The sequence below is a fragment of the Pezoporus wallicus genome, unplaced genomic scaffold (genome assembly GCF_028554395.1).
Source record: "Pezoporus wallicus isolate ANWC-B61680 ecotype Strahan unplaced genomic scaffold, APGP_CSIRO_Pwel_v1 contig_8517, whole genome shotgun sequence".
NCBI classification, from domain to species: domain Eukaryota; kingdom Metazoa; phylum Chordata; class Aves; order Psittaciformes; family Psittacidae; genus Pezoporus; species Pezoporus wallicus.
The window spans coordinates 434,802-458,246 of NW_026635263.1; the positions used below are offsets into that span (position 1 = coordinate 434,802).

The following is a 23,445-nucleotide window of genomic DNA, read 5'->3' on the forward strand; positions in this document are numbered from 1 at the left end:
AGTTCCTCACCCCAGCATGTGGTAAGTGCCCATCCAGAACCACATGCCCATGCTGCCGTGCTCATAGTCCCAGCTGATAATGTGCAGCCAGCTGGAGGGACAGAGAGAACCCTTACCCACCAATGCACCTTCCCTGTTCCACAGGGAATTCTATTGCAAGAAATGTGTGTTAAGACCAGGCTTGGGTGCAGGGAGATGAGGCTGAGCAGTGCTTCTGCTCCTGTCCTGCACTGCTGTGGTATGAAAGCTGCTCTTGAGCCGTGAGCATCCCTGTGCCTGCTCCCAGCTCATCATGCTGAGCAGGACTGTGATTTGGGCCATGACCCTTTCCCATGCGTGATGAGCTGCAGCGCACCAGCACTCAATAGTGCTAACTCTGCCTAACCTCTGAACCTCCCCTGCTTCTGAGGGCTTTAATGAGAGACACAGCTGGGGTTTGTGTTAAGTTTGCAAATGGTCCTTAGGGCTCTGTTTGGGTTTCAGTTGCTCTGGCAGCAGGTGCTGGGGGCTGAGCTGGCCTTGCTTTGTCCCACTAGCAATAACCCTCCTTAGAGCTGGCCCTTTCCCTCCCAGGGTGGTGTTTGGCAGCAGCTTGCAGTAGGTGTGTGGGTTTGAGACGTTTTGCCAACCCGTGAGGCTTTTCTATACAGCAGGACCGGGGGGGTTCTGCCTCTTGCTCTGTGCTTGGGGCTGCAGCAGGAATCCCTGGGGGTGTTTGTCACCGGTTGGGGAAGGCAGGAGCAGCCTCCCCTCGCTGTCCACCCATCCATCCATCCACCCATCCATCTGCCCAAGCTGGTCCCCCGCGGGTGCTTGTCCCTGCAGCGTGTCCATGCACTGTGCCTTCAAATGTCCGTTTTCTAAGGGACTTGAATCGCCTTTTCCTGGCGGCGGGAGCGAGGCCTGGCTCTGCCCTCAGCCTCTGTTTTTTACCTGTATACCGAGATCCAATAATCCGTATAAAACTATTTTGATGTCCACTTGGCTCGTCTCCTTCTTCCTCCAGCGTGGGCTTGGGGCTGCAGGGGGGATGCTGCGGCCAGGCCGGTGCGGTTGTACCTCAGCTCCTCTTTGAGGAGTTCGGTTCTGTGCCCCTTGCTAAAAGATATTGAAGTGGTGGGTAATGGGGCTGGGGCACAGGAGTGATGGGGGACAGCAGAGGGGAGGGTTGAGTGTGGAGAAGGGGAGGCTGATGGGGTGAGGTGTGCAGGGTGCCTGGCGGCTTCCCCAAGGACGAGAGGAAAGGGCCGCAAGCTGCGCCAGGGCAGGTTTAGATGGAGCTGAGGTGCTCAGGCAGTGCTGGGGTCCCCGTCCCCGCAGGTGTTCACCCTCGGGGTGAGCGCTGGCGTCGGCAGGAAAGACTGGACCGGATCTTGAAGCCCTTCTCCACCCTGCTTTACCCTATGGAGCGGCCTCCCCGCCGCTTGGTGGCGCTGCAGCGGGCGGGCCGCCCATCCCTCCGCGGGCTTCTCCTCCAGGACGCCGCTCTAGCTCGCCCTTCTCCCTGGCGCGGTGTCGCCGGGCCGCGGCTGACGTTGGACAACAAAGATGGCGGCGGCGAGCAGCAACTACTGGGAAGGCGAGTGGGGCCTGGGCGCGGCGGGGACGGGGCAGCGGGGGCCCGCGGGGGCCCGCCAGGGCAGGCCGGAACCGCCGACGGCTCCGCGCTGCGGGCTTGGCGCGGCCGGAGGCAGGGGTGGCCCCGTCGGCCCCTCAGCCATGAGGCGGCTGTGCCGGGCTGAGGGCCCGTGGAGAGGGGGGGACGCCCTGAGCGCGACCCTCGCGGCCGTGTGGGGCAGGGCCCGGGAGTGCTCAGCCGTGCCCCAACCGGCGAGGGTCCCCCTTTCTCCGGGGGGTTTCCCCTTTCTCCATGGGGTTTCCCCTCCCTCCGCCAGCTCCGCCTCGTCCCCCTGAACGCGTGCGGTCCCCGGGCGCGTTTGTGACTGGTCCCCGCTCTCGGCCGCCCTGTGCAGATCTCCGGAAGCAGGCGAGGCAGCTGGAGAACGAGCTGGACCTGAAGCTGGTCTCCTTCAGCAAGCTCTGCACCAGCTACAGCAGCTCCCGAGACGGAAGGCGCGACAGGTATAGGTACTAGCCCGTTTCTTTATGTTTTAAACGCTGCCTGTGGTACTTGCTTCGGTTTTGTACTCTGCTTCATGCTAGTTCCACCTGTGGCTGTTGTGCTCTGCTTCTTAAGCAGCTCGTTTCGGCACTTCTCATTGCTGGTGTTGGGCTTGATGCAATATTGAGGGATATTGGGGGGTGAGTCAGAAAGGCGTGTGGGCTGCAGAGGTGCCTTGTGAGAGTGTAAATATCGCTGAGGAGACTGCACTGTAACGGTGGGGTTTGCATGTTGAACTGGTGACAGGGCTTTTTAATGCTTACATTGGCGTATTCTCCAGTTTTTCTTGTATTAAAGTAGCAGGAGGGCTTCAGAGAAGTGAGTACGAGGGGAATTCCTACTTCCCAGGTGGGCTGGGGTGGTACTTGTAATCTCTGCTTTAACGGTAAGGGAATGGGAGCACTGAGCAGCTGTGGCTAGTCCAGGGTTGCTCAGGGGACTAGTCTTCCCTTTAGGAAGAGTAGCTGCTTTCTGGCTTTCTTTTAAGGCAATAGTAATAATGAGACCTATATATTTGCTTCTTTATACATATAGTGTATATGGTTCATGTATATATGAACCACATAAATAGGCGTGGGTGTATGTATATGAGTACTTTCTGTTTGCTTTAGTCAGATTTATGTTTGACTGAAGAATTACTTTGATTAAACTTTTCAGGTCTTTCTTGCTTATGGGCCAGACTTGAGGTCTTGTACAACGTTAACCGTCAACTTCTATGTCCCTGTGTGCAGCCTTAAAAACTGCCATTGCTTCCTTATTAACTTTGGGTCCTGACTGTGTATCAGTGTTGTGACGGCTCTGGGGATGTACATTGATGGTTTTGTTTATTTAAGTTGATAATTGAATCCATTTTCAACCTTTCCATGAACTTCTGGTTCTGGAAACCTGAGAGATCCTCAGCAATGATCATGTTACGCTTGAATCCGAGTCTTGGTCTCTCTTGTTTCTGGCTCTGTTACTTGCTGTGTAATCTGATTGTTTTAGTTATTTTTGCTGTACTTGCTTCTCTTACAGTAGTTATGGTGGATTACCAAAGCAATGAGTAGTCTTTGAAAGGTATTAGTTGTCATATTTACACATTAGCATACCCTGTGTTGTGCTTCGGTTCTGTTGCTTAGATGTGGCTTTAATTTATCTTAGAAAGCTTCTAGGGAAGGTGTGAAACTGTAACTGTGATAAATTGTGTGGCTTGTGTTGCTCTGTAGAGCACTGATTGCTTAATAGGTTAGTGGGTTGTCCTTACACTGTATTTAATTAAGGTGCCTTGCACTTGGCCTTGTTGAACTTCATGAAAAGATTCCTGAAAAGATCATGTCCTTTGCAGTAACTGCTCCTCTTTTCCCTTAGCTCTGACACAACTCCCCTCTTAAATGGATCCAGCCAGGACAGAATGTTTGAGACCATGGCTGTGGAGATTGAGCAACTTCTGGGAAAGGTAACTGTGGATTTACTTCAGCTTCTAGGAAACATTGCAGTGCAGGTTCCCGTGATGCATGTTGGGAGATACTAATGTGGGTGTTAGACAAGTGTTTCTGGAGGTACACGTCTGTTGTTAGAGCTGGCTCCTTCAACATATGCACTGTAAGTTTCTTCCAGGAACAAGCCATTTCATGGTTTGGTTTTGTTTTCCTTCTCCAGCTTACTGGAATAAATGACAAAATGGCAGAATACACAAATAGTGCAGGAGTCCCCTCCCTGAACGCTGCCCTCATGCACACGTTACAGCGTCACAGAGACATACTGCAGGTAACAGACCCGTGTCCTTCTTGCTTGTGTTTTATTTCTTTGTTTGGAATCATAGTTAACAGTGCTGGTATTGCAGCATGCTTCAGAGTCTGATCAGAAGATTTGAATGGCAGCAGTCTCAGCTCACTGTTCTCTCCAGACACCCCAATCAATGAACTTGAGTTGAAAATTGCATTTTTTTATGTCATATTGGTGATACCTAAGAACTGTAGAACATGCCATCTTGCATAGGTGTCTTTTATATAGCAAAAGGGGAAAGGTGATGGATTGTCTTGTGTGTGTGGCCTGTCACACAGCAGTGTGTGAACCTCACACTTAAAGTATGATGGTAAAGCCATCTAAACTGCTAAAAAAGTTTGAAGGAAATGTGATGGCTAAAGCTACTAATTCATGTTAGAAATCAGCCATGTTTCAAACTGGTGGTGTTTTCATGGCATGGTAGTGTTAATAAGGCATGTTTTATTTGGCTGGTCACGTACAGTTTGGTTTCTGTTTCGTATCTGCAATACACAATGTAAAAAGCATTTTATTAGTAAAAACCATGACATTTATATGGAAAGCAGTGCTGAATACTTAACAGTGGCTTTGGAGGATGCCAGTTGCCAATTAAATTGTTTTTCCAGCAGCAGTAGCTGCCTCAAGTGTTTTCAAATGTTGAATTGCAACTTGAACATTAAAAAAGAGTTGCCTTCACTGTTCAGAAAAGGCTTTTTTCATCTGATGTAACTTAACAAAATTAACCCAGGAGCACCTTCACCACACCATTCAACCAGTAATGGGGGATTCTAACACAAAATGGTAATTCATCAGAAAGGTGAAGTGCAATGAAACTGGGAGAAGGAATGACCACGGATTTCCCTCTATGGCCTCAAAAGTTAACAACTGCAGTCAGAGCAGTGAGTTTCAAAGACACCAGGCGTTTTTGATGCTCATTTCAGAAGCTGGTCGTGCACAGTTCACATTTTGAAGGATGGTTGGATCCTGATTGAGTGTATTGTGTTGTTAAACTGGGCTCAGGTTCCTCATTTTGTTTTATTACAGGATTATACACACGAATTCCACAAAACCAAAGCAAACTTCTTGGCAATACGAGAAAGGGAGAATCTGTTGGGATCAGTAAGGAAAGATATCGAGTAAGTTGTTTGCTATAGCAATGGTATGGGACTGTTCTTGGCAGGGGGAAGCTGGAAACTCTCCTGTAGGAGAATCTTTGGCATAGTTTATTCCTCTCTACTCTGAATATAGCAAAAATAGTTACTTGAGTTCACAACTCTTATTAAGGTCGTGTTAAGATTCTGTTTTGTTTTGTTGTTGGATTTTAGATCATATAAAAGTGGGTCTGGCGTGAATAACAGAAGAACAGAACTATTCCTTAAGGAACACGAGCACCTTCGAAAGTAGGTGAAATTTGTGATTTACTCTTTTGGGGGATGAAACGTTCTTACTTCCAAGCATCTGTGAAAGCTTTGTCCATTTGTTAATACGTATGTCCACAGTGAAAACCTTGCACTTGGAATTGTGTGACAGTGCTGCTGCTTGTGTAGCTGGATAAACTTTTATTGCTTGTGCTGACTGAAATGTGTATAGTAGGTAGTGGTTCATGCCTGTTTCCAGTGATTTCTGACTTTCAGGATCTTGTCAGCACTAAGTGATACCATGTTGTCTTCGGCAGGCTTTTAAAAATCACTTCTGAGTCAGACCTTGCCCTTGGCCTTTGCCTTCATGGCATGATCACTGGGATAAAGGTTAAAAAACTAAACCAAAGTCCCAATGATTTAGCTGGTTTTCCCTTTCTTCTTCATTTGTCAGTCAGACAAAGAACCTTTTTCCTTTTGTCTCTACTGAGTGTGTACAAATGGTGGTGGAAGAGACTAATTCCAGTGTTACCCATGCACTTAAATACTTGCAAATTGACTCTAGTTTATTGGCCAAGATAACAAGCGAAACAGGACTTTCTTTTCATTCTCGTTGCAGAGAGGGCATTAGATTATGAGTAGCTGCTTTGTATCATGCTCATTCAGCAAAAACAGCATGTTTTGACAACAGCACTGGGTGGTTCATGTTTTCTAGGTAGTCAAGAAACAGCAGTGATCTTCATGCCTCTGTTCTTGACTGTCCTTACACTAAACCTCAGGCTTGCTCAAGGGGGCAGCCTTTCACTTGAAATAACTAACTATGAAGTGACCTGTGGCTTTCTGCAATGTGCCTTCATAAAGAGAGCTCCAACCTCCAGCCAGAACTGCACAAAAAGCTTTTACAGGAGATTAAACCCCAAATCTGTGATTGTGGCTTAGCACCATTTCATCCTCAAGTTTCTTTAGTATCTTTAAAACTCAGAAGTTAATTAAATTATGACTTTTGTTAGGTTGTATTTGTTGTTAAAGATACATCATGAGGAAACGTAAAGTTGCCAGGAAAAAAAAACCACACTCTTAATATTTTGGAGGTGAGTGTTACCTGAGATGTTGTACTTTGAAGAATTAATGCCAGTTAACCTGAGTAAACCTGATTCTTTCTAGATGTTGTGGTTTGGTTTTCCCTGGTTTTGGAGGGGTGATAAATGCATTCGTACATTTGGCATTTTGTTAAAGAAGGCTACAAATAAGGGACTCTTGGAGTCATAAAATGCACTTCTAAGAAAGTGACATTTCCCTGAAGGCACTGTTTTGAAAAGGTTGAAACAATGGAGAGGAGAAGTTCATTTTGTAAATGTTATCTGCAGATGTCGTCAGATCTGGAGCCCAGCATTTACTGAGCATCGATTGCTTTGATCTCTTTAAACATGCTGAACTCTCCACTATGATTTTAGGGTAAAAATGCCTGAAAAATAGAATGAAATAAGGCAGTTTTGGAACAGTTCAACCATCTTCTAAGTGATAACTTGCAAATGTCAAGACTTTTGAAACCTGTGAAAAGAGTTTGAAGAATGGGGATGGGAACTTTGCAAGTGTATTATTATATGCTGCAAAGGAATGAAATAACACCACAGGAATGATGCATTTGTATCAGACATTGGAGCATTCACTTGGTCTTGGCCCTGCTTAATTTATTATATGAAGTACTTTATTACATACTTTTCCATGATCTGATAATGGAGGATGTATGGGCTATTACCCACTGCAGAGAACCAGCCTCATCCATCAGCCTTGTTCTTTATGCACTACCATGTGAGACAGGGTAATCAGAAACTTGACTTTACTCTTGGCAGCTTTTCCATGACTGCTCTCTAAAAAGCCTGCTGGCAGCCCAGAGGGGTGTTGTTTGTGATGGTATCTCACTTGGGAATAGGATGAGAAGATCCATAAAGCTCTTCTCCAGAAGGGACTTAGGGCATAATCATGGAATAGTTTGGGTTGGAAGGGACCTTAAAGCTCATCCAGTCCCAACCCCTGCCATGGGCAGGGACACATTCCACTAGAGCAGCTTGCTCCAAGCCCCATCCAGCCTGGCCTGAACCTCTGCTTTTTGCCTAAATCCACCTCCTTGTTTTTCTGTTCCATTCTGAATGTTATCTCTTCTGGAAGAAGAATGAAGGAGAATCTGTCGGTTTTAATTTTCCATATGTAGGTAATAGTGAAAAAGGAGGAGAAATAAATCTGAGAGTACAAAATCTTTATGAATAAAAGGATCCAGCATATATTAAGCACCAATAGAATGATAGCTGTGGAAGCACTTCACAAACCCTTGCTACACCTGTAATACATGAACCTGCTCTCTGTTAAGCTGTGAGGATGGTGCATCCATTTGGATGCACTCTCCTGTGTGGGGCTGGCTGCTGTGTCAGTGCTGCTGGCACAAGTCTGGTGTGCACTTTCAGGTTAGGATCATGGTGCTGCTGGGATAGCCCTTGGGCTGGAGGCATGCAGGGCTCCCAGTTCTGGAAGTGCTAGGGAAAACATGGTGTGGTGTTCTCTCTTCAGTGGAGAGCTTTGCTGATGCCTCAATTCATTCTGTAAGTCAGCTGAGTCTGAGTTTTATTGGAAAAGGAGATTTATCTAGAAATGTAGTTGGCTGTGGATGAGTAAAGTTTCTAAGTTGCTCAGTTTCCCACTTCCATACAGATAGCTCAAGAATGGTTTTAGCTGTCTCTGGAGATAAAACCAGTAATGCTTACATTTTGTAATAAACTAAATTGAAATGAGGCTGGAATACAGATTTCATCAAATATTGATGCCCTGATAATATTTTTACCTGATACCTCCTACCTTTTGTTGTGTCAGGTACTAAATACCAAGTCTAGCGTGGTCATGTTTGCAGTTGCTGTTTGGATGCTTGTTTTCTTGGGTCTGTGCCATTCAGTGAAGGTGTTTGTCTCGTCTTCTCTGTATGCTTTTGGCCAGGGAGATAAACAAGTCATCCATTTTCTTGTAATACTGTTTTCTACCTAAAGCAAACAATTTTGATGAAGAGATCTAGCTTAGTGCTTGAAAAACTGCCCTGAAAAGTGCTGCCTCAGAGGAAAGAGTCAGCTTAGTGTTTGCCCTGAGAAAGTCTGCTGTTGTTGATGAGTGACAGTAGAAAAAGGACTGATGTGTTTGATTGAATTAGCAGTATTGTGTGGATGCAATTGAAAATTGCCCTTGTGTTGGTGCTTTTATTGGAGGTGAATGATACCCTATGAGGTGATAGTGATGAATTTGTGTAAAAATTGATGAGGGCTTCTAAGGTTTGGATAGGAATTACAGATTTTATTCCCTATGATGAATTCATTGCAAAACTAGCTGAAAATGAGACCACTTCAGTGGTCAGCAGCATTTGCTGGAGTACGTTTGTTCTGCCATTGTAGGGCCACTGTACAACTATTACTTTGTTACTCAGGTCCATGCTCAAAAACTAGACATCTGTCCTCCTCCAAAAGAAGAGGCTGGTGGTAAAGAGGTGCCCGGATCATGAGCTGTGGTTCTAATTGCTGACAGATGACTACGTGTTTCTGGTGGGTGTCCCTGTGCAGGCTATCAGTCTGTCTGGTAAAAAAGATTTCAGCTCAGAATTATGAGGTGTGATGCAGGTAGATGAGATGAACCTGCTCAAGTGTTCCTTAGCTAAGGACATAAACCACTCCTATGTGGCTTAAAATATAGCACTGGATCAGAGGGTAGGGGGACCAGAAGAGATGGGTGAGAAATGTTGAAGGAGAAAAGGAGGAGAGCAAACAGAGGGATGTGTTCTGTATGGGAAAGAGGAAAAAGAGAAGTGAGCAAAAGAAATAACGGGAATCTGCAGCACTTGTGTAATGGTGCTATTAATAATACATACCTGATTCATGATTAGGATAAACTAATGTTTGTGCAGTACTTCATATATGTGAAGTGCTCTGGAGTGCTAAATATTATCATTACTATTATTGCATTTCATGTGTCAGCAGAACTGTTTCAGGTTTCCTGTTGTTGTTTGGGCAGAAACTGCCACCATCAGTAGAGAATAATGACCAGGAAACTGCTTTCCAACTTCGTAATGCAGTCCGGATCTTAATAGAGGGAGTGACTTGTTGACCGTTTTTCCTCTAAATACTGATGTTGCTTACAGATCCTCACTTCAGTACTGCTTTGCACAGAGAAGTCAGCTTAATGAGATATGGAGACACTTCACAGGGGTTTTGATTAGAGGTGTGTTGATGTTCTGGGGAAAAGCAACTAGTTTTCTACCTTAATTTCCTTTTGTTATTCCTGCTCTTCACACTCTGATTTCCATTCACCATGCTGTTGCTGCTTAGGTTCCTGTGGATTTCGGTGGACTTTCAGTGTTGAATTAGAGCCAGAGTATTGCTGTTGCCTCCCCTTCCATCCCCATCTTCACTTCCAATTGCAGGGGGAGTATCACATGAAAGGGGCGCAGACTTTCTTGACCCTTCATGTTTAATCTGTCTCTCAGCACCCCAGGAAAGCCAGGACTGTTATCTCTATCCATAACATGGGCTTTTTAGGCAGGGCTGTACGCTCTGTCTGACAGCAGCACAAATAAAGTGGTTTTCAAGGAAGGGATTTGAACAAGGAGGATTTTTGGTATTGGAAAAGCTGACTTAAGATGCACAACTTGTCCTGTAATCCTGTTTGGAAATACAATTCTGTTTTCTCATTCTGCTCTGTCTCCTATTGCTGAACAGTTCTCTGAATTGCAGTTGTGCACCAGTGATTCCTTGCTTTTGCCTTATCTCTGAAAGGGATTGAATGGGTTTTATCTCCAGACATGCTGGCAGAACCTTTGTCTCTTGAAGATTCATGGCAGAATGACACAAAGCCACTTCCTAAATAGCAGGATTGGCTTCCCTGTTACAATCCCATGCTGAATACAAGATTTGGGCATATCATATACTTAACCACAACACCAGACTGAGAACACCTTGTCTATTTTCTTATTCTAATAGTAGATAATGTTCAATGAGGGGGACAGTTCCCAACTTCTGGAAGAAAAACCCAGGAACTTCACTGCTTGTTATGTGGCTGTAATTAGAAAACTCTGTGAGGAAGTTATTGAAGTAGTTTAATGAGAATTTGAGGAGGTTCAAAGCCTGAAGGCAGTGAAGGAAGATGCTCTCCTGGGTGTTGTTATTATTTATAAATAACTTAATATAAGAACGTGAAAATCAGCCAAGCACTTCATAACTTTCTAAAAATAGGTGAAGCTTCATTAGGGTAAAATCAAGTAGTGCTTTTCATCTTCCTGTGCTGTGTTTAGGGCTTTAAGAAACAAACCTACCCCAAAACCCTAGACCAGAGGGTAAATCCATCTCACAAGGTTTATTTGCATGCTTTCCTTTAGAGTTGGATTGCTTTAAAAAATGCTGCAATCAACGATTTCCCTGCCGTTGATGACTGTTGTGATATGTTTTATACCTCAGTATGTCTAACTGTACCCCTAGGAAACTCTGCCTGATCTCTACAGGAACTACAGAACAAACCCTCACACCACAGCGTGAAAGGATTACCTGAATATACCATGGAAAGAAGGGTGGTTGGGACTAAAACTTGGCTCTGGTTCTCAGTTCTGGGCTTTGCCTTAGAAACCACACTATGCCCTTGATGTGGGGAGAGGGAGAGATACAAAACCACGCTTCAAACTTCAGAGCTCTGTGTCTGCTTCTGAAGTTTCTTGCTGGTTTCAGAAATAAACAGATCTGTGATGCATGTTTTATTTGTTTTTTAGCTTTCCTTTCAACACTGTTTCTTAACTAGGACAGCTTCCCCCTCCCAAGGTCTGTATTGAAATTAGGACTTTGACAAGAACTGAAGCCCTTCTTACATGGGTTGTTCTGAAAAGTAGGTGTATCTTTTGAACAGAATCAATGACTGTGGAGTTTTACAGAACCTCTTTGGTGGAATCTGAGAATCACTTGTGATTCCAATGCAGCATGTCATTTTTTTGCCAGTGTGGCTGTGTACTTCTTTATTCTTTCAGGCCTGAAGTGCTTGCTTATTATTTGCTATTGGAACGCCAGTGAAAACAAGCTGTTGACTTTTGTTTGATGTGTATGGGTATGTTAAGTAGTGATTATTTCCATTTTTCTCAAATACAGAGTGTACAGCTGGAAAGTTAGCACATTGCTGTATAAATGTCATGCTTGAGTCTGTTTATTTTGCGTGTCTGTGCTAATGCATCAGGCTGAGGTCCTCATCATCCTTGGCTGCTGAATGGTAGGCTCTGCAGATATCTTAGTGTGTTGCTTTACCGGTGGTTTGATAGAAAACGTTGACTCCCATCTGCTGAGGGTACATAATCCATGGTGGTAAGCAGGAGTAGGGCCAAATTCCCACTAAAGCACGCCTGGTTTAGCCTGGTAATGAAATTTTGCTTAAAACCTTTCAAGGACCTTAGTTTTGTTGTCAAGTGAAAGATGCAGAGTGCTTTCATCTCACTTGAGAGACTTGTTTGTATTGCATAGAGTCACACTTCTGGAAGAATGCATCTTAGCATCAGACTTAGGTAAGAAGGCAAGCCTCGAAACACAATTGGGTCAGAAGAAGAATGTGGAGATCTTTACCTGTCAATGAATTGCATCCTTAATTTGGATTGAGGATGGTTTAAAAGTAGTTTGCACTTCAAATTCTGAACCACTGGTGTTTGTTATGTTGTACAGTTAAATTTGCAGTTTGAAGCATCAGTTTCTGAGACTCAGTAAATGGGCAGGTAGATAGTTGTAACATGAGATACTTCAGCCAAGTCCTGGATGAAAGCCATATAGCTTCCTACATGTACCAAAGAAACCCTCAAAACCACAGCAGGTGAAGACGCAGTCAGGAAGTGGAATAAATATCTATCAGTGGGTATTTCAGGGTTGTCATCCTAGGGATAACTCATTTCTGTGTTAGCTTCACTGGAAATTAAGATGAGATTCATTACAAAGCTGTTTATATGATGGGGCTCTTCTAGAAGACCTTCTCCCCTCGTGTTCTCGTTTCTTGGTTACTTGGTGCGTGAGGAGTAGGACAGGGTTTTTAGCTTTGTCTAGCTTTAATCAAAAAGCAGAAACTGAAAAAGCAACACAACCTTTTTGTTACCGTGCAGATGACAGACAGCTTGTGTTCCTTGCAAGTTGTGCATCTGACTCGTCTGTGTGTGCTCAACAAATGAGTAACGGCTCATTGTCTTGGTAAAGCTCATTTTCCAACGGATCGGTGTTGGGTGTTGAATGCTGTGCTGCTGTGTGTTGAGGGGTTTTCCTTTTAGTTAAAGGTATAGTCTAAATTCTGTGTTTTAAACTGGAGGGAATGATGAAAACAGCACTCCCCCTGAAGGCTGGTTCTTCATGCAGCATGTAAAGTTTGAGGAAATGCCGATATAGTCCATTAGTAAGTTACTGGAATTATTCTGACAGTTGTGGTTACTGATAATGACTTACAGTAAGGCCTGCCCTTCTCAGTTCATTTAACTTTGTTCCTATGGGTAATATGGAGCAATTATATGGGAGGGTCAATCTATCCAGGAACTTTCACAACCATGAATAGAGAGCCTCTAGAAACCTCATGATGTGGCAGTTGGTGCCATCCTGGCCTTGGTCGTGTGCTTACTAATAGGCAACCAGCTCCTGCACTTCATTTAGATGATAGGAACTGTTTTCATTTTAAGTTCTTAACTGCATTCTTTGGGTAAACTGTATGCTGCAGATTATGGAGAAGGCTCTTATTTCCGTATAGATTTGCTTGAAAGGAAGAAGTATTGCTGCTGCTCACCCTCTTGGGACTCTCAGGCATCAGGCTCTCTCCCCAGTAGTCTTTAAATGTGCCAAAGAGCTTTCTTGGCTACCTCCTGTTTTTACAGAAACATTTCTTTCACTCTTGTTAATAATTCCCAGACAAGTCAATGGGGTTTAGTGGAGGTGCAGAATGTACCCTTTGGAAATCCAGGAGGAACAACATGTTGGTGTTCCTGGAGCTGTGAGGGTGGATCGCTGTGTTTAGGGATCCCCCTGCAAAGGGAGAGCATCGCTTGGTATTTGCTGGCATCCATGAAGTTGGTCTTTAAACTGAGTTAGAACAACTCATCTTTTCAGTGGTTATGGTGCATCTGTAGACATGTTTACAGAGGTTAGGCAGCTGTAAAGAAAGTACTTATGTTAGTTTATCTTAAACCCAGATTGTTGGAATTGAGAAGCTGTCAAGGCATTTACTTAGTGCTGGAGCTAAGAGTCCAATTCTTAGTGAATTTTGTGTCATAGGATTGTAGGTTGGAAGGAGTAGGTTTCACCAGGTCATTTTCCTGGAAATCTTTTGGCAGATTCTTCCCTACAGTGAAAAGCATGTCTCTTGGATGTGTTCTTTCCTCATATACAAGGTACACATGAACCATCTGGAAAGAAATTCAACACCAAATAATGTTAGTTAACTCCTGCCTGGAGCAGTGGGTTGTGTTCCAGTGCCTTTCACTCTAGATGTAACAAATTACTTGCATTGATTAAAAGCCATGGGATGTTGTGCCATTGTGCTTTTTTGTTGTGTTTCCAATTTTGCAGCTATTCCTCATTCTTATTAAAAGTGATTCCTGAGAGTCAGACTCCCCAGCACAGTGATGTGCAGAAATAAGTTTATTTATGTGTTGAGAGTTTGTAGGTGTGATGTTGTTAATAATGTATTGTTCCTTTGGAGCAAATCTATACATTGACTTAAGGTTTATGTTTGTATGGTATGTTTGGTTTGTTGTAGGTTTGGTATGTTTGATTCTTGTAGGCTCTTATTTCACCTTACCTACTGCCACCAACATTACACCTCCTTAGCATTTAGGTTTATGCTTTGATTTACGTACAAAGGGAACCCGCAAAAGACATCAGTTTTTGTCAGGATTTGAACCTTTCTCTGCTTTCAGAATGATTTCTGTAGGCAAACTGTTCATCCCTGAAAATACCCATCTTGCCTCATGTCTTTGGTTTTGAGTGCTGTAGTCCCATGGCATGTTTGGCTCACCACGCTCTTGTGCTGGTTCCCAGTCAGTAATAGGCTTCTATACCAATTCTTGTCCTCATTAGCAGCTGTAGAAGACTCTTCAGAGTAGCTAAGCAGCTCCAGTGGAATTCACTCTTCAACACTAAATTGAATCGAGCTAAGACAAGTCTTACAAAATCTGGAGTGTCTTGTTTGTTACCACAGAATGCTTTACATTCTCCTGCTTCAGTTTTTAAATCTTCAGATTTTTTAGATGATGAGATATATTAATGGCAAGCGGAAAAAAAATGAGTTGGTGTGTGGGTTTTTGGTGTGTCTGCACAGTGTTTCTTTCCCTTGTGGGTTAGGAATTACTACTATGGTGGAAATAACTGACTGTAGAAGTCTGATTTGCTTCATCATAATCTCTTTATTTGCATTAGAGTATCAAGTATGTTTTGCAATATTTGCGCTGCTGGAAGCTCCGTGTTCCCTGGTGCTAGTGATTGATTTTGCAGTTAGAACAATGTAAAATTATGATTTCTGTAATTATTCCTAATGAAAGTAAGAGAAGAGTTATCGAGTGCTAAGATGAGTTTATTCTACAGGGGTTTTCCCATATCCTTTAAAATTATTCTTTACGATAATGTTGCCCCTAATTTCATCTGAAGGGTTTAAAGTGCATTGAGAAATGAGTTGTGTGCAGATGAGTGTTACTGCTCTACTTTATTTCTCTGACAGGTGCTTGTACTGGGTATCTAACCAGTTAAGTCAGCAGCAAAATCTATGGATTTGGGAGAAGCACAGTCCTTACCTGAGTAATCATATGTATGACTGAATTCTAATTACTAGCATAGAAAATTGCTTAAGAAAAACAGATCAGAAAATGCCTCCTTTAGTTGTAAAAGCTTGATGTGAGGGACAGGCTCATTTTCTATCCTAGAGGCCTATTTCACTGCATTTCTCCTTTGGATTAATTAACCTGTCTCATATTTCAATGACAAACTACACAATCTTCTGAAAAGAGCAGTTGCACAGAGGCCTGATGACAACACGCATGACTGCGACTGTGGACTTGTGTCATTTATTACAGGAGGTGATTGCCTCAGCATCCTTCAGCATTCTTTTCAGATAGTATTTTGCAATGGCTTTGTCAAAGTGCCATCTGTCTCGACAGGTGAAAGTGCATAACGTATCGGAACAGATGGCAGATCAGATTAATACTGCCCAGAACCATCGCTTGCTTACTTGGATGTGCATAAGGTGATGTCCACTGGATTGGTTGTCTTTGCTTGGAAAGCAGAACAACAAAGTCAAGAGATTTTATTTGTTTTTAAAGAGCCTCTTTTTGTAGTGTTTTGAATGTGAGTTAAGCAAAATTACCTCTTTCAGTGATATTTTTTATTCTGTCAAACAGTTTGAAATGTTCATTATTCATAGCTGTGAGAGCATCTTCTATTTGTGTAAAACAGGTTATTATTAGTCAGCGATCTGCGATCTTCCCTTGGCTCTCTGTTGTACTTTGTGTTCCTCATCTCCCTTCAATCTGACTGTTAATTTCTATGGTTATGAAATACACAATGATGAAACAAACTGCTTCTGTCTGGGTGTTGCTCTAAGTGAAAGCTACAGTCTGTATTTGCCAAGAAGTTGGAAGGACTTTGAGATTCTGCGTGAGTGCCTTTAGAAAAGCCTCAAGCATCTGCTTAAACTGAACTTGGACAGGAAGTATTCAACTTCAGAACTTAGTTCAGTCTGCCCTTACTGCACATCAGTCATTCTGAAGAGAATTCATATGCATCTCATCCTTTGAAACAGTTGGCGTGACCGCCACGTCACTGGGGAAGCATTGATCTTGTGACTTCAGGTTCCCGTTCAATGCCTTGTGTTGGCATTTGCATCTGTCTGCTTTTGTTGCTATTGAGAACTGTTTATTACTGCATTTGTACATTTTTATTCTACCTGTCATCATTTTAAAGGTAGCCACGTTTCCACGGTTTATTTTTATATATGTGCATCCATACATGCCTATATAAAAAATAATGTGGTATAATACAGTTGAATCTGAAGCTTTTAACTACTTTTTGTGGTTATGGCTCTAATAAAACTGCCTAACTACAGCTTTTGCTAACATAAAAAGCAGTGAATGTCTGCTGCAAACTGGTAAGCCTAATTTTTTGTGCCCTGAAAACGTTGGAGAACATCCTAGTTCACTTGAGGTCTCCGAATGTGTTCAACATCCCTGTCATCTTCAGCTCATCAACATGAACGTACTATGATTTCATCAGTTAAATGGACAAGGAGCTGGTGATGCTGGTGATGGCAGGTTGTTTTTTCATAGCACTGTTCTAGCAATGTTCTGTTCCACAGAATTTTAGTAACTCATTTCCAGCAAGGCTCTTGATACCTTTTTGTTTTTCATTTTAAAAAGGGTGCCTTCTTGTGCACTGTTCTTGCTTTTCAGGCTGTTTTCTGATGCTTTTGCAGTTTATTTTTATGCACTTCCCACATAATACACTTGTCTGTTAGAGGCTGCCTATGTTTGAAAGGCAAATGCTCAGTTGAATTTTGTATCTTTGAGAATCAGCGATTACGGAAATTTTAATGCATCGCTTTGCTGCTGCCTTGGGACATCATCGGATGCTGTGAGACTTGAATCTCCTTCTACTATTTTGTGTACAGAACCATGGTGTTTTACTTCTCTCTGCCAGTGGTAAATACCACACCGTGAATGCAAATGCTTTTATTTGATTCAACTGATGTACTTGCGACTGATGTGAATCTTTGGAGCGTGGCTTTGTTTGGGGAGCCCAGAGTGTTCCAGTTCCAGTGTGTTCAGCATTTGCTGCCCCAGTTGAGTTCCTCTCAACTTAAAATCAGGCAAAATATTTTTAGTGCTCTGTATGCTGTCTCCATATTTCAAGCCCTGGACTAGACTGAAATAGCAACTTTTGTTTTCACTGCTTTTCACAGACAAATAAGGACATGCTGTTAGCATCTCCCCCCCCCCATACAGCTTACACACTCATGCACGCACAGCACAACGTGCTCCTTCACTGTGCCTCCAGCTGGAGGTGTGGAGGGATCTCCAGAATTTCTGTGGGTAGAAGAAAAGTTCCAAATCGGGCAGCTCCAGCTGAGTCAGAGGCTGTTGGTACCTTCCCTTTCCTTCCCTTCCTGAGGTGGCAGAACACTTGGAACAGGGAGGATGGACGATGCAGACTGTCATACTCTTTCAGTGTCTTTTAATCCTTTTAGTTTGGCAGCAGTAAATTCTGCTTTCATACTGGAAGCAATATGCAGTGCAACATAGAACTCCTTTTTGTCAAATTGATTTCCTTCTTAAACTGCAAACTCTTTTTTTTTTTTTTATTCAGTTATTCTACACAGGTTTGCCTAAGTCTGTGGTAAACTGAGCAATTGTAGGGATGTATCGTTGTTTCCACAGTATGGGAAGCAGGGATGCACTCAACCTATTCTGTGTCAGTGTTACATTTGCGATACTGATTGCTGTAACAAGATATATTTTAAACTGTGATTAAAAACCTGTCTATAAGAACTTGAGTAGAGAAAAAGAGGAATTGCTCCAGTCTTCTGAGGATCTTGTTTGCCATTCTGATCTCACACATCCGTGTTTAAGTGACATGTTCTCTCTGGTGCTGTATTTTAGGCTGTCCTTTTCCCAGCAATGCTCATAGAACTCAATTGATGTGAGGCAGTGAGAGGGAAGGGGGATGCGTGTTATCAGGGTCTTTTTCTTACAGATGGTGTGTATTCTGTTTCCCATAAGCTTCACTTTCTTCTCATCCAACTGCTATTACTATAGAAAGAACTTGCCTCTAACCACCATAAACCAGTGTTTGGTAAACCAGTTCTGCAGCAGTGTTCTGAGATGCTATTACTTGGAACCAAGTCTCAGCTTCTGTTGGTAATTAGGGTTTTTGAAGGGGTAAGCAGGAATGGCCAGGATTAAAAAGCAATAAAATTAGATTCTTTCTTCCCCAGTACTCATTTCCAAACTCTCCTGGGCATCTGGTGCACATCAGGTTAAGTTAACGTTCATTAGCCATGAATCATGGAGCATCTGCTCTTGCGTACAGGTAGGAATGCTGCTCCTGAGGAACACTGCCTGTCTTCCCCAAAGGCTCCTATTAGCTATACCAAATCTGTGTAGTAGCAAACAGTGAAATAAGCCATTGTAAGGGTGAATCTGTTAAGGTTTGTGTTATGGTGACCCTTGATTTAATAATCTACAATAATACTTAATGTTTGTTCCTTTTTTTAACCTTCTTTTTTCCTTTGGCTTTCAGCTCAGATCGACTGATAGAAGAAACAATAAGGTAGGAGTGAACGTAGTAATTTTCATTATTTTATGCACAGTTGGCATTTGCACTGAATTGTGTCTAAAGCTATCAGTCATTTCATTTGTACAATACCTGTATTGTTCGCAGCTCCTGGGTAATAGTACAGTGACGTGGTGAGATTATTTTTGTTTGGGGGTTTTATTATTGTTCAATTTTGAAATAATTATGTTGCTCAAATATTCTATTTATCTTAGTTTAGAAAATCTACATTTCTATTCAAGGGTGAATAGCCCCTACAAAAACACAGAGACTGACTGAGCAGAATGAATGTCAGGTTGAGCTGTTCAGGGCTATTCCTGTAGTCAAGATGTTTCTTCTCATAGACACTCTTCAACAATGGGATTTTCTGTAATCCATCAATGTATTCAGCATGCTGCTGTGCAGCTGATACAGATAAGGGCTCTTACCACAAGGGCTTAAGAGGTTTTTTCTGTTGTATAGTTAGTTATCTTTGGTGGTTTGAATACTTAAGTGATACCTTCTCTAACTGATCTAGGAATTTTAGACCACAGTATCACAAATGAGTTGTCTCATCTGTGCCCTTCCCAAGCTTCCGCTGAACTCTGGGATTTTGCAGACCAGTATTTCAGAGTGCCCAAGTTAAGGAGTCTAAATTTTAGATTATTGCTTTTCAAAAAAAAAAGGAAGAAAGAAAACAAGAGAAGCTTTCAGATAATGCATGTACTGGCATAAGTGATCAAGGAGAGTAATTAGAAGTGCAGCGAGGCTCTGTGTCCATTAAGGGCTGGCTAGCTTAAGTACACACAGTAGGCTCAGTCTAATTAGCATGGTGGAAGAATGTGTTAAGCTACATTAATGTGCTGTGATGAACCAGAAATGGTGAGAACGATGTGGGTGTAATCTCACCTCAGCCTCATAAAGGTATTTGCCAAATTTAGCACAGTTGTTGTCACTATTTGTTTTACTTCGGGTTCTAGGCTTTTCCTCATCAAAATTCCTCTTCCTTTTTGCCGTACTTGTAGCCCTACATCTCCTTCTTGTAAAAATGCTCAGCATTTGTTGAATCTCTTACGTGCTACCACTCTACTAAGTAGAGCATTAAACAGCATATGGTGATTTATTAAGCTTAATATCCTGCAAAATTACTTGCATTTTCTAATTTGAGCACTTAGCTTGTTGATTAAATGTCATCAGAGAAGCTGAGACTGTGTGTGATGAGGGAACCTCTGTGTTGATTTACCTGTGCAAGGGAATGTAGCTGTGGCAGACTGGAGCGCGAAGCAGGGCACTTGCCTGAATGCTTACCTTGGTTCTTCCATCAGTTTCGAGTCTACTCAGAAGCTCTGTGGTGACATCAGGTATCCAGGCTGGTTTCAAACTGCTTTGAGTTTCATTTGTATGAGCTGCAGTCCTGTGGTTGACTTCAAGTGGCTGCTTCTCAAGTAGTAATAATCCCAACTCGCATCGCTTGGGTTAGAGCTCCTTGGTGCTGTTTACTGAAAGCATTCCTTCTGTTAATAAAGGAACCCTAATGTTTAAGAGGCTGGATTTCAGCCCCCCTTGTTGCAGTATTTATTATCTAAAGTAAATTAAATTCTTGTTGTAGTTGCCAAAAATTCTACATATCTTTTTGTAGGCAAAGATGTCATTTAGTGACTCCATTGAGCAGGAGAAGTAATTTCATTTATAACGTCTTAATTCAATTCCACTATTGAAACCAGGTGAATTCTTTTGTTTTACTCTTTTTCTTGTCATCCCCAATGATTGCAAGTATTCAGGTATGATATTAACTGATGGTAAACCCTGCTGCATTTGAAGTGAATTTGCAGATAGAAATTTACCCAACTTGGGACCATCAATTGCTTTATCTATTGTAAACCAAATAAAAGAGGGAACTGTGCGGGGGAAGCTGTTTGAATGCAGATTCCTTGGGTGAAGTGAGATGTAATTAGCTTGTTCTGGCTACTAATACTGCTCTGTCTTCAAGGCTTACATCTGCTTCATTACTCATTATTTGGGTGCAATTCAGGAAGTCAAGAAATCATTTTGTATTTTTTTAGGGGTTGTTATTAAGCAGCGATCCCAAAGCCTGGAAAGCATTTTCCTGTAGCCAGAGGCTTCTTTTGCCAAGCTGCATACCAGTGACCCCACTGCCAGCCACTGCAGTTAGCACTGATGGTGAAACCCTTCCTCTAACTCTCTGTAGAGGACTGAAGAGATGCCAAAATTGACTCTTCCTCTGTGTGGTTCCACCACGGGAGCAAGCATACGTGCAAGATAATATACGGGCACCTAAGCTGAGATGATTCAGTAACTCCAGTGATGAGTTGGGCTGTCCTTCCAGATGTTTTGATAGTGCTGAACTGTTAATCCATTTTTAAATGGATTATGTGATTTGGGTTCTTACTGCAGCAGATTTCTTTCCAGAAACGAGTGGGATGTGATACTTTGTACTGCAGTTCTTCTGGAACAGTGCTCGCTTCTCTTGGCCAGATATAGATAGAAGCATAGATTTTGTTTAATATGCTTTGTGTTTTGGGGGTTTCATTTTCAAACATTATCACTTTTCCAAAATAGCAAACAATTTATTTCTTTTTTTCCAACAATTTACATTTTTAGGCTGGCCCAGTTTGAGGTTTTTGTATCGTTTTGCATGCACCCTGTGACAAGTTCTGAAGGTTTTATTGTAATACTGTTTCTGAGGCCTAATTCAGGCTGATGTGTCAGTGTTTGGATATTACAGATTGCACGGCTCCCAGACTAATCCCATAGACTTAATTAAAAAACCTTATTTGTTTGGGGTATTTCTTTAGGTTACAACTAGGATTTAATAAAAGGAGAAAAATCACTTGCACTGATCCTTGACTTTACGGAATGGAAAGGCAAGAGTTAGGTTTTCAGAAGAGCCTTGCCACAGTGTCTGAGGAAATATTCCCTTTGTTTTCATCTTGAGCTTCATCAAAAGACACAACAGTCTTTAAAGTAATTTGAAAGATTGTGTGGTTATATACGCCTGTATACACTGGTATTTATAGATACAAGTATGTATACACAAAGAAGTGATATAATCAGAATCTGTAGCAATTTAAAACCAGAGCTTCCATTTCTATGCAGAGTCACAGAGTCCATTCCCTTAATCATAAATGTTGTCATGAATTTAAATGAGCAAGTATGATTCATGGAGTACAAAATGAAGCCCAAGTTCCAGTAAGACATAAATTATTTGATTTTAAAAAACAGGCCTTGTTCCTTTAGAGCTTTGTTCTAGTTCCTCATCAGTGTGGATTTGGCTGAGCTGACTCAATGAATGCAGCAAAGAACTGACTTCTGGGTACGTTTCAGTTGGTGTAATGTCCTGTATGCGTGTGGCTGCTACATGGGGTGTAAATCATAGCATCATAGAATAGTTAAGGTTGGAAAGGACATTAAGACCATAAAGTTCCAACCCCCCTGCCGTGGGCAGGGACACCTCACACTAAACCATGGCACCCAAGGCTTCGTCCAGCCTGGTCTTGAACACTGCCAAGGATGGAGCATTCACAGCCTCCCTGGGCAACCCATTCCAGTGCCTCACCACCCTCACAGGAAAGAATTTCCTCCTTATATCCAACCTAAACTTCCCCTGTTTCAGTTTGAACCCGTTACCCCTTGTCCTATCACTGCAGTCCCTAATGAAGAGTCCCTCCCCAGCATCCCTATAGGCCCCCTTCAGATACTGGAAGGCTGCTATGAGGTCTCCATGCAGCCTTCTCTTCTCCAGGCTGAGCAGCCCCAGCTTCCTCAGCCTAACAGCTCGGACATTTGTCTAGGTAAAAACACTTTGCTTCCAAGTCAAGGAGCATTAAAGGTGTATATCTGCACGTTAGACTGGTTTGACTGTGGTAATGGCTGGAAGCATTTAGCACTCTGTACTTTTCCATGCCAGCCAAAACTGCAAACTAAACACAAATAGCAGTTGTTTTACTTTTGAAGTTGCTCACATACCCCCAGCACTACTGACCATTCCAAGATAAACTTGAAATATAAGTGGAATTCTGAGGAAATCTAGCTGCAAGCACAGGAGTTTGAGATGCTCCCGCTGATGTGCGGTGGAGATGAGTGGGCTCTTTGTGGCTGTGACCTGGGGCTTACCTAGAAGAGATCTCTCCGATAATGCAGCAGTCTTTAATATTGTACTTCAGCCGTGGTTGAGTGTTAAATATAGAGAGCAGGATGCCATCTGGTTTTAGAAACTTGGTTTGCACCCAACTCTAGTAGTTGAGGCCAGTGCAGCACTGAGAACAGTTCCTGCTGGCTTCCAACTGAAACGTTAAATCGGGGTCATCTTGATTCCAGTAAAAATCATTTAATCTTTTATCCTTAGCACTGTGTAGAAGTTTCCTAGAGTGAGAAAAACATATTAATGTGGGGAGATCATGGTGCTGAGTAAGTAAACGGGGCCAATGTTGTGAATGGGAAGAATATGATTAATTTTCTTTAAATTGCATTTGTCAGTGAACAAATGGCAACAGTAAGTCAATGAGCATATGTTAGGGATGGGAATGAACCCAAAACTGGCTAATGAAGGATATGAGGAAGCTGCAGTACTTAAGGCTGTACAAGACCAGTCGGAGGACTACTCCCCAGAAGCTGGGTGTTTTCTGATAGCTGTTGAGCTTAATAGTTTCATTTACAGATATAAAGGCTTAGGCAAACCAGCTCATATTTTACATAATCTAATTATACATGAAGAACAGTGCTTTTTGCTTCAATTTTGACTTGTTCGTGGTAGCTAGAATCCAGTTAAGCTCTTGTTCATGGAGATCACAATTACATTTCATTACTAGACCGTATCATACTAAAAATTATAATCACTGCAGGCTTTTATCCTCTGAGCCCTTCAGTAAAACTTAGCCCTTTT

The 23,445-nt window shown here is 42.6% G+C and overlaps 1 protein-coding gene across 3 annotated transcripts in view; it reads left to right on the forward strand.

The window, feature by feature from the left end:
• The first annotated feature begins 1,477 nt into the window (after positions 1-1,477).
• GOSR1 (golgi SNAP receptor complex member 1) overlaps positions 1,478-23,445 on the forward strand; it is a 28,418-nt gene continuing 6,450 nt past the window's right edge. For 2 of the 3 annotated variants that reach the window (XM_057415159.1, XM_057415175.1), the window contains exons 1-7: positions 1,478-1,579; positions 1,974-2,088; positions 3,470-3,557; positions 3,761-3,868; positions 4,910-5,001; positions 5,191-5,265; positions 18,531-18,560. In XM_057415159.1, the coding sequence (XP_057271142.1) occupies positions 1,549-1,579; positions 1,974-2,088; positions 3,470-3,557; positions 3,761-3,868; positions 4,910-5,001; positions 5,191-5,265; positions 18,531-18,560 (539 nt within the window). In that variant the 5' untranslated portion in view covers positions 1,478-1,548. The remainder of the gene's footprint in view (positions 1,580-1,973; positions 2,089-3,469; positions 3,558-3,760; positions 3,869-4,909; positions 5,002-5,190; positions 5,266-18,530; positions 18,561-23,445) is intronic. The other variant, XM_057415165.1, reaches the window with a different exon arrangement.